General features: G+C 42.7%; 3 protein-coding genes and 1 long non-coding RNA gene across 7 annotated transcripts; all 4 read right to left on the reverse strand.

Annotated features, from left to right (window-relative positions):
• Positions 1-1,084: 1,084 nt before the first annotated feature.
• Positions 1,085-5,165, reverse strand: srsf10b (serine and arginine rich splicing factor 10b). Of its 3 annotated transcripts, XM_025065209.1 has the most exons (7): positions 5,002-5,165; positions 3,912-4,016; positions 2,868-2,971; positions 2,396-2,567; positions 2,271-2,324; positions 2,046-2,192; positions 1,085-1,917 (listed from the first exon to the last, which is right to left on the reverse strand). In XM_025065209.1, exons 1-7 carry the CDS (start codon positions 5,064-5,066, stop codon positions 1,908-1,910), a joined length of 657 nt encoding a protein of 218 aa, XP_024920977.1. In that variant the 5' UTR covers positions 5,067-5,165; the 3' UTR covers positions 1,085-1,907. The 3 variants fall into 3 exon arrangements, with proteins under 3 accessions (XP_024920977.1, XP_008329259.1, XP_024920976.1); XM_008331037.3 differs by having other exon boundaries at positions 1,085-2,192; XM_025065208.1 differs by lacking the exon at positions 3,912-4,016 and adding an exon at positions 3,466-3,753 and having other exon boundaries at positions 1,085-2,192; positions 2,868-2,974; positions 5,002-5,157.
• Positions 5,166-5,482: 317 nt separating this feature from the next.
• On the reverse strand, positions 5,483-7,544 carry fabp10b (fatty acid binding protein 10b, liver basic). Its single transcript, XM_008331040.3, has 4 exons — positions 6,188-7,544; positions 5,931-6,103; positions 5,734-5,823; positions 5,483-5,640 (listed from the first exon to the last, which is right to left on the reverse strand). Exons 1-4 carry the CDS (start codon positions 6,252-6,254, stop codon positions 5,590-5,592), a joined length of 381 nt encoding a protein of 126 aa, XP_008329262.1. The 5' UTR covers positions 6,255-7,544; the 3' UTR covers positions 5,483-5,589.
• An 81-nt stretch (positions 7,545-7,625) lies between these two features.
• On the reverse strand, positions 7,626-14,616 carry slc9a1b (solute carrier family 9 member A1b). 2 transcript variants are annotated; one of them, XM_008331041.3, is made up of 12 exons: positions 13,683-14,616; positions 11,326-11,786; positions 10,787-11,037; positions 10,471-10,688; positions 10,193-10,389; positions 9,950-10,039; positions 9,782-9,852; positions 9,316-9,489; positions 9,080-9,194; positions 8,909-9,007; positions 8,448-8,520; positions 7,626-8,324 (listed from the first exon to the last, which is right to left on the reverse strand). In XM_008331041.3, exons 1-12 carry the CDS (start codon positions 14,005-14,007, stop codon positions 8,095-8,097), a joined length of 2,304 nt encoding a protein of 767 aa, XP_008329263.1. In that variant the 5' UTR covers positions 14,008-14,616; the 3' UTR covers positions 7,626-8,094. The 2 variants fall into 2 exon arrangements, with proteins under 2 accessions (XP_008329263.1, XP_024920966.1); XM_025065198.1 differs by lacking the exon at positions 13,683-14,616 and adding an exon at positions 12,218-13,646.
• Positions 14,617-15,658: 1,042 nt separating this feature from the next.
• On the reverse strand, positions 15,659-16,980 carry LOC103393919 (uncharacterized). The gene is made up of 3 exons (XR_523063.3): positions 16,640-16,980; positions 16,210-16,274; positions 15,659-15,849 (listed from the first exon to the last, which is right to left on the reverse strand). It is a non-coding gene; the product is annotated as an uncharacterized LOC103393919 (long non-coding RNA).
• Positions 16,981-17,592: the final 612 nt, after the last annotated feature.

The raw sequence follows: 17,592 nt of genomic DNA on the forward strand, positions 1-17,592 counted from the left end.
ACACAGTATTTTTCACTCCATCCTGGAGTCAGATGTTTGGGTCGGTGCTGCCGCTGGAAACCACACCAAACAAATGAACTCTTCCTCATCTGCTCGTTCACGATTTATAGGCCGTGCAGCGACAGAAGTGGTCGATGGCGTCGAGCTGGTGAGCTGCCCTGCAGCGACGTGACAGGCCGACAGTCACCCCCACCCCCCGGGGGTGGGGTTGGGGGGGGGACAGGAAGCTGGACACACAGTCGTCCTGGCCTGAAAAGACCTGATCCACTAAGTTCTCCTCTTCATGATGAAGACTATTATGACTGTGAACGTTATCAGCTTTTACGACTGCCTGTCAATGAACGGATTTCATTTATGATAATGTTTAATAAATAATAAAAACTACAATGATGTTCCATTAAGTTTTCATTAGAATGCTATAAAAGACCAGTTAAACATGACTATTATGAATTCATAATTTAATCAGCTGAAGTCATTTTGATATTTTGACTAAAACTGAACTAAAATGAAAAACTGTTCTAAGTTGGAATCTAGTTAGGATCCAAACTTACAAATGAATGTGTTTGTTGATGAAAAGAATATTATGTTTGAAATATTTTTTTGACGTAGAACATGACTGGTGTCCTCCGTCTGTTTCCATTTTTCCTACTTACAAATGAATGTGTTTGTTGTCCTCCGTCTGTTTCCATTTTTCCTACTTTTTCAGTGGGACGTCAGATCAATGAGTCATGTCCGATTTCATACATGGATGCAGGGACGTCTCTGTGATCTCTGCCTGTTGTCACTCCATTAACAGGAAATCAATGAGGCTGCAGCGGTGGAACTGTTCTCTCTGTTTACTGTACTGCAGACTGACTGTCGGAGCGCAGTCCACCAAGTGTCAGACGAGGAAAAGTCTTTGTCGTCTCATTGCAATTTCATCAATGACCAAGTCTGATCCTAGTCCGAGTCACTAAGACACCAAGAAGTCTGTGGTCCAGAATAACGGACCACCATTGTAAATATAACAGTTCTACAGAAGTCAGAGTTGAGGTCCAGTCTCCCATCATCCTCAGTCTGGACGTTCACACAGTGAAGACACATCTTTATTTTCAATGTTTCCATTTATTACTCAAAAATAACGGTTTCTTGCTAACAGGTAATGATGGACAGGTCGGGAGGTTAAAACATGCTGCGACAAGAACCGTCAAAAAGAAGAACAGTTGGGTCAAAACCCACCACAAACACACGCGCACACACACCTCATTCCAAACTCATTTTCCCAATTTTAATATATGAAAAAACAAAATATGAAAAAAAGGTTAAATTTGTAGCTGACCAGCGTTAACAACTAGAAAATATTAAAGAACTTTTTTTGTGCATTTATGATCCAAAACTGGAACTAGCAGGTCAGACAGCCGCCCTATGACCTTCAGCCATGTCGGTCATGTGACTTGATCAGAATGACTTGATAAAATCATTCTGTGACTGACAGAACAGATGACTTCATCCTGTGTTGTAAACTGTGAAGCTGCTCTAAAGAATAAAAAGAGATTATTGAAAGGATGTTTGGATTAAATGTGCTCCAACACTGAAACCTTGTCCTCGACAGTCTGGACTTCCTTAAAAAATACTCAACGACAACTTTGTCTTGTTTGCGGGGAAAAGAAAAGGCGACCCAGGCTTAGAAAACATATCTGTCAGGTCAAACAGATGAGACACAGACGGCCAGATTGTTGTTGCCTCAGAACATAAAATTATTTTAGACTGCACCACTGTCTGAATACCAAAAATAATCTTTTATAAAAACAAGAACGAGGATTGTTCGTAAAACGGGGGCCGCAGGAAAACACAAGGTTTCTACAAATGGAAGAGTGAACGTTACATTCATGTGAAGACCAACACGCCGCCTCTGACCGACGGCCGACTCATGACCATCTGACAAAAAAAAAAAAAAAAAAAATTAAGAGCGAGCTGCTGCTACCTAACGCCCTCCTGATTTGCGTCCAGCCCAGGAACGGGATCGAGAACGCGAACGGGAGCGTGATCTGGATGCAGAACGAGACCTGGAGTGGGAGGGGGAGTGTGCGCGTCGTACTTCTTCCTCCTGGAATTGAGTAGAGGAAGACGGGTTGACGGTTTCTCTTGGGGACGCGGACCTGGAGTGAGATCGTGATCTCCCGCGAGACTCTTTCCGGGGCCTGTGTCTGTATCTGAGGACGGACAAAGACACAGGTCAAAGACCAAAACTGTGTTCAAAGCTGCGGTCAAACCAGACCCCGACTCTGTACCTGTCATCCTCACGGCTCCTGCTCCGCCCTCTTCCATACACTCGACCACGAGACCTGAGGAAAAAAAGAAGGTTATAAACAAGCCGTGGTAAAAGTGACTTATATTTCGTAGAGAAGAAACGTACTCCCGAGGACTCTCAGATCTCCTGCGACGCCGGTCGTACGAAGGACTACGTGATCGGTATCTTTCGTAGCTGCGGCTGCGTGAGCGCCTGCGACGGCTGTCACGGTCGTAGTCATCGTACCGAGAGGATCGGCCTCCTGGAGAGCGCTCCTTTGACTTCATTTGATTGGGCGCTTTGGGTAAACAAATAACGTTATTAGCCGTAGCCTTACAACACGTACGACAACAACAAAGACTGGAGGCCAAATCTGACACTACTCAATTACTGTGCCACTGCTTAAGAACTGTTCAAAAAATAAATACATTTCAAAAATAACATCAATGGCATCAGTAACGCTATGAAGTTGAATCAAATAAGAAAGAAACAGAGAGATACTTTGCTTCCAGTCACGAAGAAAAGCTGATGAGTTTCTATCCTTGACCGGAAAATTTTGAAATGTTGGTTTAAAAATAAAAAATGGTTGGACACTTACTCTTTCTGTCTCCCTGGGCAAACTGGATTTCAATCTGCCGACCGCACACCCACTTCCTGTCCAGGCTGTGAGGAGCGTCCTCTGCATCACGCACGTCCTCAAACATGCTGCGTGGTTAAGGCTTTAATTTGCTCTTTTTTTGTTGAAGACCAAACAAATGTAAATAAATGTTTTCCCTTCGAGTCGTTTACCGGGATTTCACTTCATTCTTTCTCTCACGACCAACTCCAGCTGCTCAGAATATTTTAACATTTAATGTAATAAAAAGGGGGGGGGATAGAAGACATTCAGGAAACTTTTCAATTTTTTTCAGTTGTGTGGCTTGATTGGGGAAATAAACCAGTTACCGTGACAACAATATGAAGATAATACACAGGAAATAAAGAGGAAGACATTTGAGTTTGTAAAGAAATTAAGTCAGTCTCTAAGACAAAATATTTGGAGGAATCAGGGAAATCTATATATGATAACAAAAATCATAAACAAATACTGTTGCTTGATTTGATTAGAATTTTTAAGGCACAGCTCATTTTGGTGTTGTGTCAAATTCTGCGATTTGTCTTTTTGGGAGGATACAACATAAATTCAGACTTGTTACCTTTGCTTGACTTTGAACTTGAGCTTGATCTTTACATTCTTTAACCGACTCCCACAGACTTGGGGTTGCTGCTTGCCTTTTAAACCTCTTTTCTTTAGCCCATTCTTTGGCGCCATAGCCGATCTTTGACTCCGTTTCGCTTTTCGTCTTCGTGCTTTACTTTTCTCTTTTCAACCTTTTCCCTCCCTCTGATCCTGAAGGCCTCTGTGTGACTTGTCTTTACAGCTACTCTACATGGGTCTTTGTTACTCTGTGTGGCCGCTTCCACAACTGGCGCTTTTACATTTTCTGAAGCAATAACAGAGAAATATTTGTGTTAGATATTAAGTCAAATGAGTCGCAAAAAAAAAAAAAGGAAAACAAACACCAAATATGCAGGTCTTCTCGCTGAAAGGAAACTCAGTTGGTTACACAGAGCAGAGACACAGCTCTTTGGGAAAGGATATTGAATGTATGCAAATCCTCTTGGTTGCCGTGTATAGAAGTCAAGCGGGATGTAGACATCTACTATGGGCCCATAGCGGCCAAACTCACGCCGCAAATCCTCAGGCCTGAACACCGTAAATACAAATATGACTTAACTGACCAGCACTGGTCACTGTGGCCACATTTACAGCCAGTAACATGAGCTACGGTGAGCTAAAAGGACATTTCAGGTGAAAAAAAACAAAACAATACATGACCTTCTGTTCCATCCTACCAAGCTATAAGGTATATTTCCATTTCTCCAATTTAGAAAATCTAATGAGGATCATTGTGACTGAAATCTGTTTATTAAATAAATTCTTTAGGTAATATTGATTTTCAATGAAATGTCCTTTTAGGAAGTGCACACTCTGTTAAGATGCAAAAATGAACAATTAAAGTCAGGAATTCAATACTAAAAACATGCATGATTAACTGTGTAAGTTAGTGTTTTCACAACACCCAGATCAGCTATTAATGTAAGTATTGATTATTTATTTCGTTACAATTTTTTTCTACAACTTTTTCCCCGCCTCAACATAGTTTAGGAAAATATAACGAGTTAAATAATGATACATTGTAATTGGCTGTAAAGACTTACACGTTTGTCCAGGTGTTTATCAGACATTCTTGTTTATATTTATATTAACAAAACATACAAACAAAAATGCTGGTATAAAACTACAAAAGAGAATATTATTTTATGGAATTTCCACTCGTGTTTAAAAATGTTAAGACCGACGAACAAGATTAAAAATAATTCTCAATGGAACGTAATCGGTTGCTAGCTAATTGGGGGAAAAAACGTGCAGTTAACACACACATAATCATGGCATATATTTCATTAGAAGTTACACGTTACTAAGGACATGTTCTTATAGTAGTTATTCTGCTTTTTTTTATTATATTGCAAGACAAACCAGAATATTAATAATAATGAATTAACCGAGAGTAATGTCCTCATGTTACGGTCGGAGCTAAGCTAACCGAACTAGCCACCATTCGCTGAGAAACAAGATGGCGCCAGACCTGTGTTGGTCATAAATTCACCAAAATACCATGCAGACTCACCTGGAATCATCAGAGATGTTCCTCACAAACAAAGACGTATTTGGAGGCCTCATGTATCTGGCCATACAATGTTCACGCACAGAGAAGAAGAAATCAGACGTCGGCACCGAGAAACAAGGCCGACAGCACAAGAAGAATGTGTAAACGCATGCGCAGATAAAAGGCGCCGTCTGTCTGGGTTCCTTTCTTCTTCTTCGTCATTACAAAGGAAACCCTAAAAGGCGCGACGCTGCCATCTCTCGGAGCGGCGGCAAAACATTAATCACTCCCAAACAGACTGATTTGATTCCAGTCGTTACGTGGTATATTTGTGATTTGTTCAAATTGAAATACCACAAAATTGAATATCTTTTTCAGCTCTATACAAAATAATATATAAAAATACACAAGGCTGCCCCGAGTGTCCACAGATAACAACAATTCAAACCAATTTATAATAAAAGTGTCCACAGAACAGAACAGAACAACAATTCAAACCAATTTATAATAACAAATAACCACACTGCTTTGTTGGTCATACATGTTTATTTATGGACACATTTGGTCAAACGTAAAATATCCAGGCAACCAGATATAACTTGATGCTGGTCAGATTCTTCTGCTTTTGCTGATAAAGATCACAGAGCCGGCAGTAATGGTCTGAAACATTTAGAAACAGAGAGAAATAAATGAGAGATTCAAGAACAGTGGGTTTTTTTTTTAAACAGAAAACATTCATCTAATATAGCCAACCTCCACCATGTCCCCTCCTTGGATTTCTCTCACGGAGCTGAACTTTGCACTCTCAGCAATCATCTTTCCATTCTCCTCCCTGACGACACACTGGATTAACAACAGATCATTTGTCACAGCTTTGTTGTTGACGTCCCAGCAGATGCACAAAAAACCCGATGTGTGACTGCAGCTGCACGACACCAGTTCTGACCCACCTTAAACTTCCTGCCGTCCAGTGTCATCATTTCTGTCTCTTGTCCAATGCTGAAGGAGTGGGCTTTGGTGCAGGCGGGGGTCTTTATGGTGTAGGTGAATTCTTTGCCCTTTTGCTCAATCACAATCACAGGTTTGACATTTTTGCGCATCTTCACAACCATTTCAGGTGCACCTGAGTGGCATCAGTAAAGAATACTTCAGGTCATAGGTCAGGTCAGATAATCGCATCTGTTGGTCAGAGAAGAACCATCCTCACCTACTGCTTTTAGGAAATCTTCCAAGTTTTCCTCAGAATAAACCTGCCAGGTGCCATTGAAAGCCATGTCCTCCAGCTGTGCTACTTGAACGAATGAAGACGTTGGTTGGTCTTTTTGTCATGAGTCCATCGTCAGCGAGTGGTTGCCATGGGAGGGATTTCAAACTCCCTGTTATTTGGACTGGATTTTCCAAAGAGACCCAGAATGGGTGGAACTCTACTGCATAATTGTCACAGTGACAAATGTTGAAAGACAGCATGAAACACAGTTTAGTGCTTCATTCAAAGCAGTCTAATTTGAACCCACAGACGACAGGGAAAGGTTGTGCAGCAGGTTAGGTCGATAAAGGACACAGTTGGAAATGTACTTTTTTTTGTGATTACGGGACAAAAATAAGACAATAAGTCAAACAGTGAGAGTGAGAATCGACGCATGTGCAGGCAGGTCATGTGATTGGCTGGGGGCAGATGATCCACTGAGGTTTATACCCCCACAGAAGAACAAGAACAGCCAATATTCTGTAACAATGACAAAGACAAACCTTTATTTTAGACCAAAATACATTTTCTTTCCATTTCACAAATACTTAAATAACGTTTAACACTTTTTTGGTATTTAAAATATAAAAATAATACATAAACTGGCAAAATCATAAGCATAAAGCAGACGTTAAGGCAAACATGTTTAGGCGGCTGAAGCTCAGGCAGTGCGGTGCAGATATGGAGAGTATTCAGAGTCTGTAGAACTCTGGTAAGAGGAACACTGATGTTTCACAGATACAACCTTCTGTTCAGACTGTGAAGCTCTTAGCACAACAACAAACACCTCCGCTTTTATGGCGTTCGGGTTACAAACATACTGCAAAGCACATGTTGGACGTTAAAACCCTCTTTTACTCCACAGTGGCTGTAACTCTACACCACAGACTGTGTGTCAGAATGGATGAACCACCGGGCGGGAAAACTGTCCAATAACAAGTCAGAAGAAACTCCAATTTTCCTTAGGTTTCCATGCAAACAAAAGTGTTCTGTCAGACGTCTACGTCATTTATCGTCATCGCCGAGCCAAACTGCAGTCCCTGAGAGAACCTTGATCTGTCAGTAACAATATGAAGTCGGTGGGAACAACCCAAACACAGTTATGATTCAAACTTCCAGTGACGAGTTTCAGATTTCTGAAGCACGTGGAACACAGCGTAACATTAAGCTAAATTAGCCTGAAATGCAGCTAGCTGTACAACAGCGGTTTTGTTAGAGGATTAAGGATCCAGAAACTTCAAGTTAGATGTAGCGATGCTAACACACTCACTATCTCAAAGCTAGGCTGGGGAAATGTCCTCAGCTTTAAGCTTGGGTTAGCATAATAGGCTAGGATTAAAAGCCACTATGATTTACTTGCCACTGAAGCGAGTTTCACACAAAATTTCCCGCCCGTGTTTTTGATGTTACAGACAGACAGAAGCTATATGTGCTTTTAGACATTAGCTGACACGAACCAGTAGCATTAGCTTTTAAATGGTTTGAAATGTTATCAATGTTACCCTGTCGTTCTGCATGGTTGTGTCAGGCTAACTGTCATCTGGTTGTGAGATTCTATGATGTGTGAAGGGTCGCACCATTTCTGTAGAAAGTCCAGATTAAATTTTTCTGGGCATCAGCGTTGAGCTGACGTCCATGTGCTTCACTGTCTATTTGTTACTAGACATCAAATGTGGTGAGGACGACCAACGGTTGGTGCTTTGGTTTTGACTCAGAAAAAGACATTCAGAGACAAGAGAAGAAATGACAAACATGTTCTGGATGATTCCACGTCTCACACAGTGAGTGTGGAAGAATAATTAATAGCAGGCAGTGCAGCGTCTTCTCTTCACTCAGGGATCAGGACCGACGTAGAAAAGAAAACCACGTCAGGAGGTGGAGGAACCGTCTCTGTCCTGGTCGCTTTTTGGACCCGGGTCACTGAAGCATCGGGACACCTTCTGTTGATCCTCAATGTCTGTTTCCTTTGCGCTCAGTTCCTGCAGCTCTGCGCTCTGATTGGTCCTCTGATGTGACTCGGTCAACAGGCGGACTGTGTCAGGAGGACGAGACGTCTGGATATTTGGACACTCGGTGTCGTAGGTGAAAACCTGGTGTTCTGTACGACATGGACTCTGGTTAGTTTGGTTCAAAACAGAATATACCTCTTCTCCCCTGCAGGTGGTGCTAAAAATGCATTTTCAGACACTTTGAGATGAAGAGAACTTCACGTCTTACTGACCTGGTTCGAAGCAGACTTTTCTCACTGATGGAACCTCCTGACGGTTCGCAGGAACGGTGAGGTAGTGACTCATCTGTCAACGAGGATGTGCATAGAAATGACCGAGGTTTCAAAGCCAAATCAAATAAATAACGATGTCCGATAATATTACATGTGAAGTCCACTAGATGGCAGCATTGCAGCTCATCTTATTAATCTATTTGGATAATCAGGTGATTGTATACAGAACTCATACAGTGGTTTGTCCAGATAAATAAATCCATATAACCAGGCGGGTATGGTTGATATCGGAATTGGAAATCAAGTGTTTGGACCATATCAGCATATGGGATATTGGCAAAAAGTTAATATCGGACATCCCTAAAAATAAATTTAAATCTGTAACGTTAAAAACATAATAAAACATTTCCACTTTCAGCCTGATGTTCCGTGAAAACGAGGTGAGATGAATGAACGCTCACCCTTCGTCCCATCTCCGCCCTCTGCTTCCTGAGACGGGCCTCACTCACGTGGTCCTCAAAGGGCTCGATCAGCAGGTCGTGTCTGCTGTAGGAGCGAAGCTGAGGGCAAACGAACACGGAACCATGGGTACTTGACAGGTTACTCTTAGTTCACAGTAAAACTCCTCCTACCCTCTGCCGGGTCTTCTGCAGGTTCGCTCTCAGCATCTTCCTGATCTCCTGTTCTCGACTCTTGGAGATGCTGGGTATCGCTCGTTGTCTGACCGGTTCTTTGGGCTGGACGTTCCTGCGGTTCACACACAAACACAGCTGTGACGGTGGACTTTTGGTCTGGTGATCAATTCAAACTAATTAACGAAGCGTGTGTGTTTAAACTCTCTCCTGCTGCAGCCCAGACTCGTACTTACTGCATAGAGACCGAAGACTCCGGCGTCGGCAGCTTGGCCGAGCTGCCGCTCTCCACCTGCATGATGGCCTGCTTCATCTCCAGCTTGTTGTAGAAGGAAATGAGCTGTGGCTCAGTGGAGCGCTCGCCTGCGATCAGCCACCTCTTCACGTAGGTTTTATTGAAGCGGTTCATCCTGAGCACAGAAAAAAAAAAAACCCCACTCCCATCACTGGTATTTTGATGGTTTTTCATTTCTGCTCTGGGGCAGTTTAACAGTTAGCATTACTGTACCCTGAATAATAAACATCCTGAAGTGTCTTCACCCACTAGGTGGCGCTCAGCTCATCAACAAACAACATGTGAGGTTATTATAGTCCGTACTTTTAGGTTTTAGTGCTAAACTCGTCGACTGTTTCTGCTGAAGTCGGCTTCATTTTTCAAACCAAATGAATAAACAGTGACAGAATGACGCCACGACCACATACTTGTCTTTCCAGTGATGGTGTCCATAGTGTCCACAGATGTCTTCAATCCCCGTCAGGAGGTGATCCAGGAACTAGACACAGAGAATGAGATTATTCTTCTCGCAGGAACAAAGGTCTGTGAACGGACTCTTCATCTCGACCTGTGAGGAAATACCAGAAATACTTCACCTGTGTGTGAATCTCCTCGTTGATGGATCGTTTGCTCTCCTTCTTCTTCTTCACGGCCAGGAGCTCCACCAGAGGCCTGATCGTCATGCCCTGGGGAAGAGTCACCACGTCATTCACCGTGTCCCTTCATCGCCACGACGACAGTCCACGGAAAGTCTTTCAACTGGATGAACTCTCCAGGGTGTAGCCCCCACCCTCACCCCCACCCCCACCCTCACCCTCGCCCACTTCAAATATTCTCACCTGCACAAAGACAGTGAAGAAGATGACGGTGATGATGGCAGTGAGGAACATGTTCTTCATCTGACTGTCGGTCACCAGGAAGCCCAGAGAGAAGGCGATGGCGCCGCGCAGGCCACCGTAGGCCACGATGAACTGGTCCTTCTTGGTCAACTTCACAATCCGGAATTTGTTAATGAGGAAGGTGAGACCGATGACGCCTGAGTGGAAAGAAAAAAAAAAAAACACATGACGGCGAGTGTTCACGCAGGAGGAAGATGAGGTTTGTTTTCAGAACTGACCCAGGACCCTGGACACCAGACAGACGAGCACGGTGAAAACCACAAAGGTCCAGTTCCAGGCGTGAGGCCCGGCCACGGTGGAGACCCCCAGGAAGATGAAGATGAGCGTCTCACTCACGCTGCTCCACATCTTCAGGAAGTATTTGATGGTGGTGTAGGACTTGTGGGAGATGTTGGCCTCCACGTACGGTCGCATCACGACGCCACAGGCGATCAGCCTCGTTTGGGAGGGAAAAAAAAAAAAAGAAACACACAGAATGTTAACGTCAATGGTTTAAAGAAGGGAGCGAGGAGATCATCTGAGACGTCCACTCACGACATGATGCCCGACAGGTGGAAGACCTCCGCAGAGAGGTAGGCCATGTAGCTGTAGAGGAAGACGAAGAGGGGCTCGATGACACGGGTGTGGGAGGTGAAGCGTGAGGTGAAGGCACCGAGGAGGCCGTAAATGGCTCCGAACAGGATTCCTCCCAGAGAAACCACGAAGAAACAGACGACACCGAGGAAAGCATCGACCACCGTGACTGTTCCTGCGTGGGAGAACTCCTCGAAGAGATGATACAGCACCTGCACAGAGACGGAGATCTTAGAGCAACGTATGGTATTCCGCCATGTATGGTAAACTGACAGGACGCCGCCAGTTGCATATGAGAGAAGCAGATGGCTTCTTGAGTATGGGTGGTGCTATTATAATTTGTTCTGACATCACAAAGCGCATAAAATCTAAACATCTTTTTGCGAGACATATTTCCAGATTTTCTCAGATTATAAAACCGACATGTGAACAAACATCCAGACAAAGTCCAGTTTCCATAATATGCCCCCTTCAGGATCGTACTGGTACTTTTAACTCACCACGGTGACGGCGTCGTTGAGCAGCGACTCCCCAAACACCAGGATGTGCAGCAGCTCGTTGATGTGAATCTCTTCAAACACGGCCAGAACCGCCACCGGATCCACGGCGGAGACGATGGAGCCGAACAGCAGGCAGGACAGCAGGTCCACCGTCGCCAGCTGAGCTCCTTCGATCTGACACACCCCGTACATCATCCCGCCCACGAAGAAGGCGTTCCACAGGGTGCCCACCACCGCAAACACCAGGATGGTGCCTATGTTGTCCATGAAGTGCCGGGTGGGCAGGAAGTAGCCGGCATCGAGGATGATGGGAGGCAGCAGGTAGAAGAAGAAGAGCTCGTAGCCCAGGACGGGCGCCTTCTCGCCGATCGCTTTGATGATGCCGCCGACCAGCAGTCCGACCACGATCAGCAGGCAGCTCTCGGGCACCACGTGGGACACTCTGGGAATGATGTGGAAGCCTGCGGAGAGAGAGAGGGGTTATCTGCAGCTGGTCACAAAAAAACAGACCAGACCTGACCAGGTAAAATGTGCAAAATTACATACAAATTCATTTAAAAAAAACTGAACAGAAAATGTTCCATATAGAACATCATTGTTGTGGCTCTGGAATAGTTTGGAGCTGCATTTCAGTTGATAGTCTGTGTTTTTTCCCAGCATTCTCTCTCTTTACTCAACCTGACCGTAGAACAGGGATTCTCAAAGTGTGGTGCATGCACAACGGTTGGTGCACGAGCAGCCACTAGGGGGTGCGTTACATAAAAAAAATGTGTTTTTTGATGTGAGATTTTTCCACACAATGAAGACGTGTAAATAAACATTTCTTTTATAAGAACGCTTATTGTTTTTTTGTTTTTTTTCCAAAAGTGTGTGAAATTGGGTTTTCTTTAACCTGGTTGGGATATAGCAGGGGGCGCTCTTCCAAAAAAGCTGCTCTGGGAGAACACGTCTGTCTCTGGTCAGTACTTAATAATACTGCAGTAACATCATGGTGGTTCAGCTCTCAGTAGAATGAGGCCTTGTTGTCAGGTCCGTCAGTCATGTGACCGCTACTGTAAAAGTGAGTGTTTTCCCACAGTTCTGTGGTGGTGGTGGTGGTGGTGGTGGTGGTGTTGTTCCGCGGACCTCGCCTCCGTCGCCTCAGCTCAGCACACTGACATCTTTGTTATCACGCAGCACGTTTAAACAGGAAGTAGAACCAGCCCTGAGAGACCACGGCTGGAGAGGCCGATAAGAGAGAACGTCACTCCACCTTCACCAGGAGATACTTCAGAACTGACACGGAAAGATGGGAAGATGGCCGCCTCTGTGATATTTATGACTCATTATTGTGTAAAACATCACGACGTCACAGACGCTGCTCAGTTCATACAACCCTGATTTTATGGTCACACGTTTTGACGCCAACCACCGTTTGTTTTTGGCTGATCCTGCTGCAGTTCAGTAGCACTTTGTAAAAAAAACAAAAAAAAAAACAGATCATGTCACGGCGTCATCGTCAGCTTTTTGACAAAGAAACGTCTCCTGGTGTGGAGCTGCGTTACTGCTGAGTCAGCACGTGACGGATGAACGTCAGCCTGAACAGCTGCTCTCTGTGTGTGTGTGTGTGTGTGTTAACTGTTGTCCTTCAACACACACACAGACGTTCACAGGCTGCCACAGAAATAAGTCCATGTGAATCTGGGCTGTGAATCCCCAATGCACTCTGGGAAACTTCCACACACACAGAAACAGGAAGGGAGGGAAGAACTTTCTGTTTATAAAAAAAAAAATTAACTCTCAACACTGATGCAAAACGATATATTTTTTCTTTTAGTTTCTTGCATTAATTAATTAATGGAATAATTACAAATAATATGGGTCATTAAAGACAAGAGGAAAAGTGGGAATTAAGGATAATAAATATTTATATACAGCATATATACTGTATATACGACAATTTAATCTTACCACCAAAACAACAACATATATAATAATATATGTAAAAATATGAAATAAAATACAACACAGTTAAACGTCCTTAAACTGTTTTTAAAAACTCAAACATCAACTTGACCTTTAGAACCAGCTGTACATGTTTGAACTCTTGACCTTTTACCAAAACAAATACAACTGTATTCCCCCAGAGTACTGGTACTAGAGTACTGGTACTATAAACAAGTATAAAAATACCCAGCATAAAGACATGAAAAAAAGTATATATATATATTTTTAAATTTTTTATTTTGTGGAACACCTATTGTGTCCTGAGCCAGTGTTTGAGAAACGGAGCATCTCAGTCAGCAGTAGGACTTCACTGGTCAGCACTTTAGTGTGTGTGTGTGTGTGTGGGGAGGGGGGGCGGGGGGTCGACCTACCCAGCTTCATGAGGAGAGCCAGGAGGATCCACAGGGAGATCTCAAAGGGAGTCCTGACGTGGTCGTAGTTAAAGGAGAGCACGGGGAAAGGCTTCTTGTGGTCGGCGCTGGAGTTCGTGTGTGTTTCCTGGTGGACGGAGGAGTTCCGCTGCTCCTTCTCCACCTGTAACACCTGCCCCGGACCTCCTCTGGTCCCGTTGCTTCCCCCCCGGGCAGCGTCACGGTTGTCTGAGGAGGCGCCGGGGATGAAGAAGGAAGTGGTGAGGAGTAAAACCCCGATGGTTACGGCAGCCCTGGAGCTGCTCCGCCGCAGAAACACAGCCATTTTCGGGAATCTGCTGCTCTAGATCCGGTGAATGTGAAGGTGAAGAAGAAGAGGAGGATCTGCCCAGGAGTCCAAATCAACAGGCATTTTCTTTCAAATTAGGGACAAAATAAATGGCGGTTTTTTTTTGGAAGAAGAATCATTTTGTGTGTTATGTCTGTGAGCGGAGGGAAAAGATATTAAAACAACTCCTGGTCAGTGACGGGGAGTCAGAGCTGCTGGTGTCGTTTCCCTCCTTAAATCAGATGAAGTTCCAGAGCGACCATCACCACACACACACACCAACCTCACTGACAGACGCTGGACCCACGCTCCACTGTAAATCAAACACAGCCGAGACTGAGCCAAAGCGACACCTGCTGGACCGGAAGACCAACTGCTCTCGACTCAACTCGACGAAAAACAAACCTTAAGTTATCCATAATAATGCAGATAAATTCATAGTTTACGAACAATGATGTTAGAATTATGAGAAAACAATAATTTTTTAAACGTTAAATATTGTAATTAAGACTTGAAAAATATTAAATTATTTAAGGAAACAGGTTGAAAGAATCAGTAAAAAGTCCAAATCATGACAATAGGAGACCAGTTGTTTAAATTCTACATTTATACAGTGATAATAAGTGAAGTTTAAAGTCATATTTCTCAGATAGAATCAGTAGATAAATAAGTCACAATCATTATATAAACATTGGTACAGTGACACTTCATAAAAGTCATAAATATGAAATAAATATAAATTATGAAACAAACATGATACCTATATGAATATTTTATTTGTAAAGTGAAAATCAACATATTTAAAGGTACAGAACCAGAACTGCACTGCAGTACCATGGTTTGAGAGTCGGATTTTTAAATATTTCGCAGTAAAACCCAGACCAGATATTTATCTTATTGATCCTAAAAGCCACTTCCTCTCTGGGAGTTTCTTTCACATGAATTCCTCCGTACAGTTTGTTCAGTCAGTCGACACATTCTGCTTCCCACACAGTTTCCACACGGTGGCTCCTGGGAACATGGACATGGACTCACACCGTAAAAACACCAAATAAATGATACATTATTAAACCAAATAAATAATGTGGACATTTCATAGCTATTTAAGGAACTTTATTTTTTTGATAAATGATCAAACGACATATACCAGCTTGGATTTTTTTAAAGTAAATCTACATTTATCAACTTTGAGTAGAGCACATTTATGTGTCACAGACTGAAGTCATCACTAAACTTTTGTGCGAATTGTGTGATTTTTCAAACACAGGAGTCGTTCTTGATATCCAAAAACCAGATCAGATTGTTTTTTACAAAGGTGCGTCACAAACGTTACACGTGGCCTCAGTTTATCGACATATCAGACACAAACACTTCTCAACTCCTTCCTCACCCTCGTCCTGCAGTTTCCTCAAATAAAACATTCTTACAAACCAGTAACTCTTCCTCATAAAGCAGACATGGCACAGAATTAAAAAAAAAAAAAATGTGAAAAAGGGATTTTGAACCATCAACTCTTAAGTTGAAGAAGTCCTAGCTGCAAGTATTATAGTTTACATGTCAGATTTTACTGAAGAATAGCTTTTCCTAACCATCTGTGTGTGCTTCACTTGGACCCGCCCCGTCATCTGCCTGCTGCTGTACAGACATGTTACTGCCTCCTAACTTTTGACCATTTCCTACGTTGTCATTTCAGATCTGTGTGTGCTTCACTTGGACCCGCTCCGTCATCTGCCTGCTGCTGTACAGACACACTCCTGTCCCGACTGTTGCCATCACCATGGCGATGGGATCGATGAAACTTCGCTGCGACTGAACCTGGACCTCACCTGACATCTGACGCTGAGGATGGGAGAGACACACGTAGACAGTTTGTGAAATGTGGACTAAAGAAGACACCACTCTGAACAAACACAATAAGAATAGCTGTCATTCTGTTTGTCACCACCAGGGGACTTTTGTTCATTCATTCATCTTACACCTTCTTGAAAGTGTTAATTTTAGTGATTAAGTTTCAGATGTATTCACTTTAATTAGAATTGTAATGTTTTTCTGACATAACTTGTGACAAAAGCATCTTTTCCCCCATTTTATAACCAGTTAAATTGTCGATATCTCTGATTCCTCCTGAGATCAACTCCAGCTCTCTACCAAATATTCATCCATGCGTTGTGTAACGCTGACGTGGTGAAACAAACAAACCTGGAGCAGACGAAAGTAACCGGGCGTCAGTCTCCCCAGTCTGAGCATCATCACCATCACGGCTGCTGTGGACCAATCACAGTGGAGTTACTGTCAAACACCTGAATCTGTGGAGAACATTCTGAATCTGACAGAAGTTTCATGTTTACACTTCCACAGGAACAATGGAGTCTTTTTATGAATAAGTTTCAAAATAAAAGTTCAAACCATCAGATTTAAAAAAACAAACAAACTAAACAGTATAATTTCCAAAACAAGGTTTTTCTGGGGAAAAAAACGTCCTCAATTGGGCGTTTGTTAAATAAATAAATAAGCTGTTAATATTTAAAATACAAAATTATAATAAAGACTGTACAGCTGAATGTTAACAGTATATTAATCAGCTCCAAACATAAGGCATTAATTAAAGTTGAATTAAAGTTTCTCTCACCGTTTGGGCGTCAACAGATCCTCGGTCGGTCGGTGAGCACAGATCCAGGATCAGCAGCAGCTCGACAGACGTTCACCATCAACCTGGCTTTATAGTGTGGCCCCACACACACCCTGACACACACACACTGACACACTGTGTGAAGAGCCCGGGCCTGTCAGAGCTGATCTGCTCAGTGCAGCGCAGTGAACGCTTCACGGGACATTTGTGTTAACGTGATGCAGTGAATTATGTAACCCAGACAAAACACACTCAGGAAACTCCTTATATAACAGCTACAGTGAAGAACAATAAAAATTTGATGAAGGTAACTGATCCCAAATCTGTGTCCTCCAATGAGCGACGACCTCTACTGGACAAAGGGGAATTATATATATATATGTATATATATATATATATATACACAAAAGTTTTCGTTATTTATTTATTATACCACTAATACTCATTTCTAAACTAATACCTAGCCTTTTTTGACAATTCTTTTTCCTCCCTACAAGAAATCAAACTTTATTATATTATTATATTTATTATTATTTATTTTTTTATATTTGTTATTTTTATTTTTATATAAATGCCTGGTCTAACTGCTAGTAATCCATTTGGCTCTGTAGCTAGCTTATTGTTGCTAGCCAGTTTTGTTTTATTGTGAGTTTCATTTTTCTCTGTAAAAGCTGAAATAAAATAAATAATAAACCATCATGTTTGTGTGAGTTTTCACATATTTATTAAATATAATGCATAGTTGTCTTTTCAATCAGCCAAGGTTATAAAACATCATACAATAATAGAGCGATAAAACTATTTACTATTCTGTACAACAAAGCAAAAACATTTACAAGTTTACAGGATGTCAATTAGAAACAGAGTTTGTTTGGAGAAGAAGAAAAAAAGCTGCAGTTTAAATACAGTAAGTTAGTGATGTGAAGGTGTCAGAGAGGGGGGGGCGGGGGTCA

Source organism: Cynoglossus semilaevis, chromosome 18, assembly GCF_000523025.1.
Source record: "Cynoglossus semilaevis isolate Cse_v1.0 chromosome 18, Cse_v1.0, whole genome shotgun sequence".
In the NCBI taxonomy this organism is placed as follows: Eukaryota; Metazoa; Chordata; class Actinopteri; order Pleuronectiformes; family Cynoglossidae; genus Cynoglossus; species Cynoglossus semilaevis.

Excerpts from the sequence above, each read along its gene's own strand:
- fabp10b (XM_008331040.3), bottom strand. The coding sequence starts at position 6,254 with ATGGCTTTCAATGGCACCTGGCAGGTTTATTCTGAGGAAAACTTGGAA. Across the intron at positions 6,104-6,187 it reads AGATTTCCTAAAAGCAGTAG|GTGCACCTGAAATGGTTGTG; the intron begins GTGAGGATGGTT and ends GATGCCACTCAG. Across the intron at positions 5,641-5,733 it reads AAGGAGGGGACATGGTGGAG|ACCATTACTGCCGGCTCTGT; the intron begins GTTGGCTATATT and ends TAAATGTTTCAG.
- srsf10b (XM_008331037.3), bottom strand. The coding sequence starts at position 5,066 with ATGGCCAGATACATGAGGCCTCCAAATACGTCTTTGTTTGTGAGGAAC. Across the intron at positions 4,017-5,001 it reads AACATCTCTGATGATTCCAG|GCCTGAGGATTTGCGGCGTG; the intron begins GTGAGTCTGCAT and ends TACGGTGTTCAG. Across the intron at positions 2,193-2,270 it reads AGGAGCCGTGAGGATGACAG|ATACAGACACAGGCCCCGGA; the intron begins GTACAGAGTCGG and ends GTCCGTCCTCAG.
- slc9a1b (XM_008331041.3), bottom strand. The coding sequence starts at position 14,007 with ATGGCTGTGTTTCTGCGGCGGAGCAGCTCCAGGGCTGCCGTAACCATC. Across the intron at positions 9,195-9,315 it reads GAGTCTTCGGTCTCTATGCA|GAACGTCCAGCCCAAAGAAC; the intron begins GTAAGTACGAGT and ends TGTGAACCGCAG. Across the intron at positions 8,325-8,447 it reads AAAAGTCTGCTTCGAACCAG|AACACCAGGTTTTCACCTAC; the intron begins GTCAGTAAGACG and ends CATGTCGTACAG.